At 37.9% G+C, this 12,056-nt stretch overlaps 1 protein-coding gene across 2 annotated transcripts; it reads right to left on the bottom strand.

Moving 5' to 3' along the window:
- Positions 1–2,976: 2,976 nt before the first annotated feature.
- On the bottom strand, positions 2,977–10,932 carry LOC311085749 (uncharacterized protein). 2 transcript variants are annotated; one of them, XM_084118356.1, is made up of 7 exons: positions 10,558–10,932; positions 7,678–8,004; positions 6,741–7,076; positions 6,032–6,388; positions 5,497–5,625; positions 5,357–5,385; positions 2,977–4,440 (listed from the first exon to the last, which is right to left on the bottom strand). In XM_084118356.1, exons 2-7 carry the CDS (start codon positions 7,967–7,969, stop codon positions 4,381–4,383), a joined length of 1,203 nt encoding a protein of 400 aa, XP_083974482.1. In that variant the 5' UTR covers positions 7,970–8,004; positions 10,558–10,932; the 3' UTR covers positions 2,977–4,380. The 2 variants fall into 2 exon arrangements, with proteins under 2 accessions (XP_083974482.1, XP_083974481.1); XM_084118355.1 differs by lacking the exon at positions 10,558–10,932 and adding an exon at positions 9,071–9,311.
- Positions 10,933–12,056: the final 1,124 nt, after the last annotated feature.

Genomic DNA, 12,056 nt, shown 5'->3' on the forward strand with positions numbered 1-12,056 from the left:
GATTCGAATAGTTTTAAACAGAATTTCAAAGGTGAAAATAAATATTCGAATGTGGAAAAACGCCCGCGGTAGCAGAGGCGCGTCTGTCTGCTTTGCGTGTGGGCGCGCTGCCTGGGGTATCAGGGACAGGTAACAGGAAGAAGCGTTAACGTTAAACAGAAACATTACTATAGTGTGGGCTACTGTACTGACTGAATAGATATTGCATGAATAAGGTAGGTTAGATACAGCAGTTTCATGCACTGCAGGCTTCCACTGGTTTGATTATTTACCGTTTCATGTCAAGGAAAAGTTCCATGTTTACCACAGCACAGCTCGCTCGGAGCGTTCAATGTCGGTTCTACTGTAAAACTTCAATTAATGTTAATAATATTTGTTTCAATCACTGAATGAAGCCTGCTATATAACGCATGGTTCACACCGGATGCGGAAGCGTCGCGGAACGGAAAATCACGCGCGCGGTCCGGCGCCTGCCTGTTCACACTAGACGCGTATTCTCCGCAGCGGTCGACAAGCGCTTCTGCTCAGTTGTTGTTTATTCAGAGCTATTTTTTTACATCATGGGTAAGTAAATAACCTCATAAAATGAATACACCATGTTTCTGTAACCAAGAAGTTTGTACACTTCTTGTATTAATACTTTTTGTTAATACTCGCGGTATTTTAATTTGAAAATTGCTTATATTTTGACAATTGACCGGATGTCTCGTGTTTCTTGGTGTGACTTCCTGCCGGAATGGACGCGAATCACTCGCGGCTCGCGCAAAAAATAGACCAGACGCCGAAACTGGCGCTTCACGGCGCGGGTCGGCCGCCGCGTGCCGCGGCGCTCCGCGTCTGGTGTGAACGACACCATAGGTTAACATGGGCGCCGAAAGGAAGCGGCCTCCGTTCCGCGCCGCTTCGGCGTCGCTTCGGCGTCCGGTGTGAATGGGCCGTAACCCCTCATTTACACTGAACACGTCTGCGGCGCATTACGGCTGCGACACGGCTACCGGAGCTGATCGCGCCCATTCTAGTCAATGCTTGTGTTTACACCGGCCGCGACGCGGCGCGTTTCAGAAGCTTCCCAGAAACGGCTCTCCGCGCCGCTTCGCTAAATATAGGCGCCTAGTCTATTTTTGACGGACGCGCGTCCAAGTCGCACCGGAAATACAAAATAAAAGTAAAAAAACACTGTCAATTTCAAAATAAACACCATGTGCAAACTCCCAATTGTATTGCACACCAATATATCCTTGGTAGAAAGCATAGACTGTAAGGTAGAAACCACCAAAATCAAGAAAAAACACGTCGGACAGGCAAATCACGTGGTCTCGCGCATCCAGTCGCTCCGCTTCTGAAATGCAACTGGTGTGAGTTGGCACCGCGTGGAGGACGGAATAAAACCTTGTCGCAGACGTAATGCACCGCACACGTGTGCAGTGTAAATGAGGGGTAAGAGTCTATCCGACACTGCTGCACGCTCGCTCACTCGTTTAAAGTTGTGATTTGGGCCAGCCCAGTGTCAATCAAGAAAAGAACCAATGGGCCGCTGATCTCTGTGTTTCATGGGCTGGTCTGTCAGAAAAAAAAAACTAACACTGACTTTTTTTGACCAATGCAGTACACCGGCACAAACCCAGTGCCGCCAATTAAGCAAAACAAAACAAAACGAATGGGCCGCCGATGTACACATTTTATGGGCTGTTAAAAAAAAAAGAAATAATAATAATAATAAAAATTATGTATGAGTATGAGATGTATCGACCCAAAAAGCACGTCGGCCCACCGGGAAAGTGCCCGGTATGCCGATGGCCAGTCCAGCCCTGGCTGATATTAGGACCTTCCTGGTCAGGTGGGACTGCAATGGTAGAGAATCTTCTGCCTAATAAAATATCAAAGTAATGCAAAAATATAAACTTAAGTTGTTTAGAATTCTAGATTTGGTATGAATGAATTAGTGAGAGTTTTACTGCAGTGCTTACCTGGATACATTTAATCTGGTGAGACTGAACAAAGAAAATGGTCCATCTTCTGATTGGTTCATTTGCTGTGTAATAAATATAAAGTTAGACATGATGCAGGTCACTTATTTGATATAAAGTTAGCCAATTTTATAGAGATTTTATAAGATATTGTACCTAGTCTGCACCAGTGGCTCCAAAGCACTTTTCACATATTGCTAATCATTTCAGCAAACTCCGGCCTACCTCCGGAATCTTGCTAGAAGTCACTGGCGTGAATTGGCGCTTTGTTGCAGTTGCCTTTAAACACATAAAAATGGAAGTAAATATTAAATTTCATTAAAAAAATATATAATATGTTATAGTTTGCAAACTAATGCTACAACTATAAAGGTTCTCATCAGTAGGCCAACATTATCTACAACCAAAACAGAATTTCACATTAGTTAATGTATTGTTAATGTAAAAACTAAGCGTTGCTCGATGGCATATTTTAACTCGACAATTCAATAATCTAATAAAGTCTGTAAAATGAAACGTTAGCGCAGTTTACCGTGGTAAAGTTCGTTACCGCCATGTTGACGAGTAGGCTAACGTTATAACATAGGTTAAACTGGGCACAATCCTGTCAACACACACAGAATGTTTTTTTACCTTGCTTGCTGGTTTCACTCTCTCGGTGAAGTGAATTCCGTCTCTTCCCCAGGCCAGACACGAACGGCGCGGTCCAACAAAGAAGACAGTCAGAACCCAGTGATATTACACACTCCGCTTGACACGACAAATCCCAGAAAGTGTATGAAAAACCCAGCATAGGGAGCCCACTGGAGTCCCATACCCATGCCTGGAGCCAGATTGATGTAGACGTAGCCTTAAATACACATTTAGTAATCAATGAAACGGCGAACAGGTGTGACACTCAAATCAGCAACTAAGATAGCTAACAATGGCAGGGAACATGGGGAAACAGGAACAGAACAAAACCCCAAAAAATTTAAAATAAAATAAAACAAACAAATTATGTTCAAAACTGGGTTCAAACATACTTTTTTATTCCATTATTTCCTGTTCATTTTCCTGGAATGTGGTGGCAGAGACTGGACTGATAATGCAGAATATGCAGGTGCTTGTGATTAATCCATCACAGTGATAATTTTTTAGACACTACAATTACATGATATAACAAGCACTTTGAACAAATACAACACAGCCGAACATGCTTCATGAACAGAACTGAAAGAAATAGCGATGGACAAAACAAACTAAAATCTATAATGGACAAATAAAGTGAAGTTGTGAATCTTTACTTTGAACGCCTTAGAACTTGGCAGTAACAAAACTGATCAACATCTCAAATGCTTAAAGGCAGAATATTACAATTTGAAACATGCATGTTAAAACAAAATACAAAGAAGAACTCTGATAGCAATCAGTCTAGATTTTCATCTTTGTTGCTTCTTCATCTTTAGATGAGCGTGATTTTAACTCGAATAACACACCGTAGTCCAGCAACTTCTTTTTAGTAAAGTTTAATAACAAAATTAACTGAAAAATGTTACACCAGCAAAAAATTGTTCCGCTCCAATATTGCATCACAAGAAAAACAAACCATCGCTGCCGGAAATGACATCATCGTCAATACGAAATATTATATTGCACATATAAAAATGATTTACTCCTAATTATTTACTGATTGCTTAATGCACACAATTATTTATTTCACATCTGTATAAAGAAATGCGAAATGGCTCATTAATTTTTGCACATTTCAACAGTGAAGGCATTTAGTAAAGTGAACATCTGAAAAAAAGTTTTAAAGTAATATTAATATTTTATCAATAAACACACATTTATAAAATGTGAAAAGCTTATGCAGCAGCCCTTGCTGGATTTGAACCTTCAAGCACAACCACAAAGCTTTGACGTCCCAAACAAACAAACAAAACCCAAAACAGGACAGGAAACCCTAACCTAATTTCTCAAGGATTCCTGTTGAAAACACCACTTTAAGCCCCGTTTACACATTAAGATGTTGTTCAATCGGATCACAAGTGGACAACGCTAAATACAGGTGTAAACGGGGTCTAAAAACTGTTGAGCTTGTCCACTTTCGATCACTTCCAGTGGTAGCTGGAGTGGATCTCTCTATATGGCTCTGGGTCTAGCTAGCCTCCGTTTTGTTTGATAATAATTCAAACATCAACAAAAGGGTTACGCCAACCGAGATCGCTTATAGCACCTTTCATGATTATGAATCTGACCAAAATAGATCAGTGCGCTAGTATATCTTGTAGAACAAATGCTGCTGCTACTGGTAAATAGAGTTATAGAGATAAATAGAGATAATCCTGCACTGTTCCGGTTGGGATTCCTTTAGTAGCTCTAATAATCCACTCCATTATTACAAACTGGAAATCCTATTGATGTCCCGAGATCAGCAGGGATCAGTGGAAAACTTTTCTGATAAGGGAATTGAGACTTCCACACCATTCCTCTGTAAGAAAACACACATTTACAGAAGGTTAAAACAAAAGTTTTTTTTTTTCTTCAGAGGTTTGCTGAATGCTCTTTATTCTAAAGTAAAACTAAATTATTGGTGTTTCTATGCAATGATTTCTGAATGCAGAAACGCATGCTGAACACTTTGCTGATAGTTTACCCAAATATAAAAATTCTGTCATCATTTACTCACCCTCAAGTTGTTCCAAACCTGTATGAGTTTCTTTCTTCTGTTGAACACAAAAGATATTTGAAGAGCGTTGGTAACCAGACAGTATTCCACTGACTTCCATAGTAGGAAAAAAATACAGTGGAAGTCAATGGCTACAGTCAATTGTGTGGTTACCAACATTCTTTAAGATATTCTTTTGTTCAAAAGAAGAAATTCACACAGGTTTGGAACAACTTGAGGGCGAGTAATTTTCATATTTGGGTTAACTATCCCTTAAAGCCTCGTTCAGACTGTCAGTCCAAATCAGATTTCTGTGCACAACCGATTGAAATCCAATCATATTTATCAAGTGTAAAAGGCAAAAAATATGGAAATATGATTTTTGCGAATCCGTTTTGAGCTACATGGGCAACGTTCACACTGTGGTTTGCAATAGAGACATTGTCTTATTTACATGACAAAGTGTATCCATTCCGCTGTACTACTGTGTCTTCTGAGGCAGTGGCAGAAAGTTTCCTTAACAACTGCAAGTTGTTTAAATTGTCCGTGGTGAAGAAGTCAGATTAAGTAGGTTGTATTCGTATTAAGAATTTCCATGACAGTTTCCAATCGAAAAATAATCGGATTTGAACTGACAGTGTGAACGTAGTCTTGCACTAGTGAGAATTGCAGTTCTCACAAATCAGAATCTGTTGTAAAATCTGTTTTTTTTTGCAGACAGATTCAGTGCACATCTTACCTTATCAGGATTGTTCTGCCTTGTGACGCCTGTATAAACAACAGTAACAACAAACAAGATTAACTCAGATTACTTTAGTTAATTTGCTCAATAAAATCTCATATCTCCATCCTGTCAAATCAGCTGTATAAAATACTTGCCCTTATGTCCTGCTTGTGTAGATTTCCTGAGGCGATAGTAAATCACAGCAGCAGCTGCAGCCACGACCAGCAGAACAACAAAAAAAACAGCATATATTCCTCCTTTAGCACCTGAAGACACACCTGAATCTGGAACAGATAAAGACACACAGTCATTATTACCAGAGCTTGACTAAAAATCAACTTTAACAATAAACTTTTGACTGATATTTATACCCGTATAATTTGGTCATCAGTGTGATGGTAATTAAATGGCGCCATCTGGTGAATTTCTTTTTGTCGCGTTTTACAGGAAAACTGATGAATATTGGGCATTTTTCTTATTAACAATACTTAACAATTGCAAAATTCATAATGTAAACAAAACTCAATGTAACGAGAAGATAATAAAAATGGTCTCAGTTATATTTTAATATTGAGTAAAATCTTCTAACAGCCACCAGTGAACATGTACAGGGTTGATTTACAGTATATATTTCAGTCGGTTTCCTAAAACGCCAAAGGAAAATGCACTGAATGACAACATTATACTCACCAGTGACATTAACACTGAAACTCTTATTGCTGACAGAAACACTTAAGCTCCTTCTGATGCTGATTCTGCTGCTGTTGATCTGTAGTGTATATTCTCCAGAGTCTGTGTTTGTGGTGTTTGTGATGATCAGAGATCCAGTCTGATGATCCAGCTTCAGTCTGTCTCTGAATCTCTCATTACACTGTTGATCTGTACAGGATTTATTGGGATCTCCACTGATTTCAGCGATGAGAGTGTCATTAAAATACCACGTCATCAAATCATTTGGGCTTTTTATTACACGAGTATCTAAAGTAACAGATTCTCCCTCCTTCACTGACTTTCTCTTTATCTCATCTACTTCAACAACAGGAAAATCTGAAACACAAACCAAACACAAATCACCTTTTTTAAGGGGAAACACTACATATGAGAAAACTGTGGACTTTTTGTTAATTTTAGTCAAAAAAGCAACATTTATCCACATGTTGAGCTAATAAGCACACTTTTCATCTTCATCAGAACAAAACTAACTGATACAACAAAAAGTGTTAAATTATACAATACTGTATATTTAAATCTACAAATTCCACAGGAAATGTGTTTGTGAAGAAATCATCTGTATGTGGATTAATACGCAGGTATAGAGATAAAATGCCTCTAAATGTCAGAGAAAAAAATATCACTAAGCTTAACTGTACACAACTTGCTCTTAATCATAATGACTCACCATAAACAGCAAGAATGAAGCTCTTTGTTCTGATGTTGCTGCTGGTGATAATCCGTAGTTGATAAACTCCAGTGTCTGTGTTTGTGGTGTTTGTGATGGTCAGAGATCCAGTCTGATGATCCAGCTTCAGTCTGTCTCTGAATCTCTCAGTGCCTTCATTACACTGAACACCTGTACAGATCTTACTGAGATCTCCACTGATTTGAGCGATGCGAATGCCATTAAAATACCATCTAATCTTTTCTTGTTGGTTTGATTCAGCATCAGTGTGAAGAATGACTGAATCTCCCTCCATCACAAAAGCTGACTCTTCATTTGTATCAACGCTGAAAAAACCTGGAGAAGAAATGAACGGATAAATATAAGCCAAACAATATTAAACAACAGGAAAGTACTGTGAAAATGCAGAGTGCTTCATCTTGAAAGTTGTGTAGCTGTTTATGGGTGATCATTTCTGCGCAGAATATGCTCATCTCAAACAAGCCTATCGCTTCAATAGATAAACAGACCTGAATCTGTAACCACTAAAAAGTCATTATTACTGATAATCGATTTTACTAATATCTTTGATTTACACAATTGAAACTTTCTATGAACCAAAACTAACTGCTGAGACTAAATTAGTTCAGTATGATTTAAAGCTGATTTGTTTTAAAGCACAAAGCCTGTTAGGCAGTGGTTTAAAACAAGCACACAGCAAAACAAATGTAATAAATGATGAATTTATAGCAATAACAAATAACAATTTCTTTGCCAAGGAACTTAGTTCTTCAGGAATAGCTGCCAAACAACAAATACGCAGCCACATTTTTTGAATGATCTATGTACTGAATGTGAATTAGAATGCAGGTAAAGAGGAAAACACCTCTGAATGTGTTCAAAAACATCACTAACATTAAAGATGTGACGTGATGTACTTGCTTTTAAACATACTCACTATGAACAGTAACAATGAAGATCTTTGTACTGCTTCTGCCGCTGTTGAGCTTTAGTTTATAAACTCCAGAGTCTGTGGTTCTGGTGCCTTTGATGGTCAGAGATCCAGTCTGATGATCCAGCTTCAGTCTGTCTCTGAATCTCTCTTTACACTGAACATCTGTACAGATCTGACTCTGATCTCCAGTGATTTCGGCGATGACAATGTCATTCACCAATGTGAAATACCACCTAATATCTTCTTGTTGTTTTGTTTCAATATCAGTGTTTAGAGTGACTGATTCTCCCTCCATCTCCGACAATCTCTCTGTACCAACACCAGACACACCTGGAAAAGAAATGAACAGTTATTTAAAAAAAAAAAAAAAAGGCCACCAGATGACTTGAATAGCTGTATTTGGAAAGTGAATAGGCTATATATATGAAGAGTTCAGATGCAAAAGCCTCTAAGTGCCATCTGAAATTTTCTTAGATATTTAGTTTTATATAAAACCATTTTTCTTTTTTTTTAGTGCTAACTATCCAGTAGTGGCTCATTACTCTAATTTAGTTGCGGTTCATTTATCTTGCAGAAGCTGCGTAAGATATTTAGTTTTATATTTCCCAGAATCTGTATTTTTCCAACAACCATAAACGTTTTTTGGGAATAGTCAAAAGAATATGATTAGATTATCTAGCTGTGTACGTTCTGTCATTATACCGCCGGATACGAGGTGATGGACTATTGCACTGAGCTTCGTGACGCACTTTCGTTTTGAAATAGTACAAGCTGAGCCATCCATGGAACAATCAAAACAAGCCCTGACAATTGCTAAAAGAACACATATTATACAGACACTAGATATTTAATCTTATTAGATGATTAGTTAATTACATTTGATAGATTTTACTTTCAATAAAATATTTGCAATGGGTTTGTAAAAGGTGTTTTTATGCATGTTTGGCATGTTTAGTTTTTGGTGCAGTTACACTGTATTGTCCGGCAGAGGTCACCAGTGTGTCGCGTTTCGAACACTTAAAAACAGTGAATCATTTTGTGAAGCAATTGTTTCGGAGCTTTGAAAAGCTTCGTTTCTTCCATCAAGTGGCTTCGATTGTACATAAGTCATCACAGTCCCTTGGGGATATGGGAACTGCCAGTGTTTTTCACTACTAGGCTATTTGAAGCTTCCTCCTTTCGAACGCGTGATAAATGCCTAACTAATTTAAATATTGGTTTGTAAACAAGTATAAACACCGTGGATTGTCTTGATTGATAAGATCACGATTATCGCATGTCCGCCAGGTATAAACGCAGCGCAGGCACACCAGAAACAACAACAAAACTCCAAGGCTACTTTACTTTCTCTTATCATGAGAGTCGGAAGAGAAACAGAAAGGTCTAAATGTCTTACCAAGGTCACGTAAACACCAAAGCAGTGATGGAAAAATAAAAAGCATTTTCACTGGTTTTCTTTAAAATAAAAAGATTTTAATCCATTAAATTGTTCCGTACATCTGCAATAACGCCGACGTCACTAAGAAAGAAACTGAAAGTAGGTTATCTGCTTAACCAAAACATTAGGCTTGTTTGGGACGTGCCTTGCCTGGAATGTGGAACTTTTTTCACTCCTCTCACTGCAGCCGCCTCTATGCGAGAGTATAGGCGACTGCAGTGAGAGGAGGAGTGAAAAAAGTGCAGGCAAGCCGGACAGTTCTCTCATTCATCTGGTACATTAACAAATAAAATTGAGTAGAAATAATTTAACATTTAAAAAACAAGTAATTTTAACTGTTTTTACTTATGAGTAATACTAACTTTTTTGGACTTTATTGTCGATAATTACAGCAATACAGCACATTTTACACTGTTTTAACCAAGGGGCAACATTCTAATCTGAAAAATGAAGCCTACCCGGAAGTGCGAAAAACTGCAATACATTGAAAATCCGCTAGGGGCAGGTCCCAAAAGTCCATAGACCCCATGTTAAAATGTCCGTTTTCACAGCATAAATTCATGTTTTTACAGGTTGGTCCCATGGACTTTTATTGTATTTTTCGATAGGTTCCGAGTGCCTGACAACTGTGAGGGGGGTGAATTTTTTTCTAACTCGTTAGTTTAGATCGTATTTAGATATAAAATATATGACAAATAAGGGCGTGGTTAACTTTGATTGACAGCTTGATTGACAGCTGAGCATAGGCTGTGCCGAGTGGAATTCCTGAAATTTTACGTCTCAGCCATGATCTGACACAACACCTCTGTATCCTTTCTGAACAATTTGTATTGAAATATCGTACATAAAATGGGTTGCTCTGCTATAAACTGCACTAATCGACACTGTAGGAGGACTTTGCTCCAATTTTTCCGGTAAGTGACAATCCACTACTATTTCACGTAACTAGTGAGCACTATTTAGCATCAATGTTTGTGGGCAGTGGCACTGCAACAGTTAGCATGTATATATATATATAGGCTATATATATATATATATATATATATATTAATTATATGTATTTTTTATTATTATTATTAAGGAGGTTGAGTGTTAGTAAAAAGTAAAAACAACAATACAAAATCTTAAATAAAAGTGACACTTCACGTGGAGTGGCGGCATTTTGCACATATGAGCGGGTCGAGCTTCAAAATGAGTTTTAAATTCATGAGATTTTTATTAATGTAATTTTGTAAGAGTATAGAAGTAACAAGAGGCGAAACTCCGTTGTAGTTTTGACAACAGCCACTAGGTGGCGCTTCGGTAGTGCGGCCGCCATTTTGGACTGAACCAACGGCTTTACAGTTAGCACAACTACTGTAGCCTACAGCATTAAAGGGATACTCCACTTTTTCGGAAATATGCTCATTTTACATCTCCCCCAGAGTTAAACAGTTGAGTTTTACCGTTTTAGAATCCATTTAGCCGAACTCCGGGTCTGACGGTACCACTTTTAGCATAGCTTAGCACAGATCATTGATTCTGATGAGTCCAGTAGCATTTCTTTCAAAATGACCAAAGAGTTTCAATATTTTTCCTATTTAAAACTTGACTCTTCTGTAGTTAAACCGTGTACTAAGATCGACGGAAAATGAAAAGTTGCGATTTTCTAAGCCTATATGACTAGGAACTACTCTCATTCCGGCGTAATAATCAAGGAACTGTGCGGCTGTACCATGAGTGCAGCAGGCGTAATGATATGACGCAGCGCCTGAAAATAGGTCTAATAGGTTAGACAAACTTAGTCCCGGTCACGTTGGAAGAAGTTACCGAGCTGGGGACTATTTTCAGGCGCTGCGTCATATCATTACGCCTGCTGCACTCATGGTACAGCCGCACAGTTCCTTGATTATTACGCTGGAATGAGAGTAGTTCCTAGCCATATAGGCTTAGAAAATCGCAACTTTTCATTTTCCGTCGATCTTAGTACACGGTTTAACTACAGAAGAGTCAAGTTTTAAATAGGAAAAATATTGAAACTCTTTGGTCATTTTGAAAGAAATGCTACTGGACTCATCAGAATCAATGATCTATGCTAAGCTATGCTAAAAGTGGTACCGTCAGACCCGGAGTTCGGCTGAATGGATTCTAAAACGGTAAAACTCAACTGTTTAACTCTGGGGGAGATGTAAAATGAGCTTATTTCCGAAAAAAGTGGAGTATCCCTTTAACATTATGTCTGGAAATAATTGGAAACAAAGAAAACAGTGTTCTGCCATCAACTGCAACAACTACCAGTGTACAACCAATCAACCAGCATTTCATAGATTCCCCAAAGATCCAGAAAGGTAAAGTAGAAAAAGTTTTATTAACTTTAAAGTGAGCTAACGTCAACGATAACAGGTGCTGTAACGTTAATGTAAGCTATCCCATAACCGCAGTAACAGTTTGCTAATGTTATGTATTTGGTCGAAATTGTCAAGACTCGAAATGGGCTTTTTAAATCGCATACTTTCAGAGATATATGAACACCTAACCTGACAAATGACCGCTTTATTAATTCATTGTTATCACTAAATTAACCCTTTAACTAGTGTCACCTTTTTTTCGCATAAACATGAAAATCACTATCCAAACTTAAATGGTTGTAATTCAAGAATGCTTTGGAATTTAGACCTATGGTTGGTCTTGATTTAATTTGTCAAGTGAAATAAATTATTAAAGTGAAACAGAAAAAAGTTATATAAGTTTGAGTTTATTAAAATGTACACATTTAAAAATATAATTATTTATATTTTATATAAAATATATATATTACAAAATATATTTTACTCTAGAGCTGCAAGAAAATGAAAGCAAAAAATCTGAACAAGTTGTGTTCCACATTTTAGGTTGATATGTTGATATCTCGCTTCCTCACAATTTCTGCCGTGTGCTCTAACGTTTTTGAGCTGCGCGCTCTTGC

This window comes from Abramis brama, assembly GCF_963993115.1.
Source record: "Abramis brama genome assembly, chromosome: 6".
Classification (NCBI taxonomy): Eukaryota; Metazoa; Chordata; class Actinopteri; order Cypriniformes; family Leuciscidae; genus Abramis; species Abramis brama.

What these genes read in the sequence shown, in the direction of transcription:
- LOC311085749 (XM_084118355.1), bottom strand. Translation starts at nt 9,116, where the DNA reads ATGCTTTTTATTTTTCCATCACTGCTTTGGTGTTTACGTGACCTTG. An exon ending in TTGGTGTTTACGTGACCTTG is followed by an intron (nt 8,005 to 9,070) that starts GTAAGACATTTA and finishes TTTCTTTTCCAG; the next exon opens with GTGTGTCTGGTGTTGGTACA. An exon ending in TTTCAGTGTTAATGTCACTG is followed by an intron (nt 5,626 to 6,031) that starts GTGAGTATAATG and finishes TATCTGTTCCAG; the next exon opens with ATTCAGGTGTGTCTTCAGGT.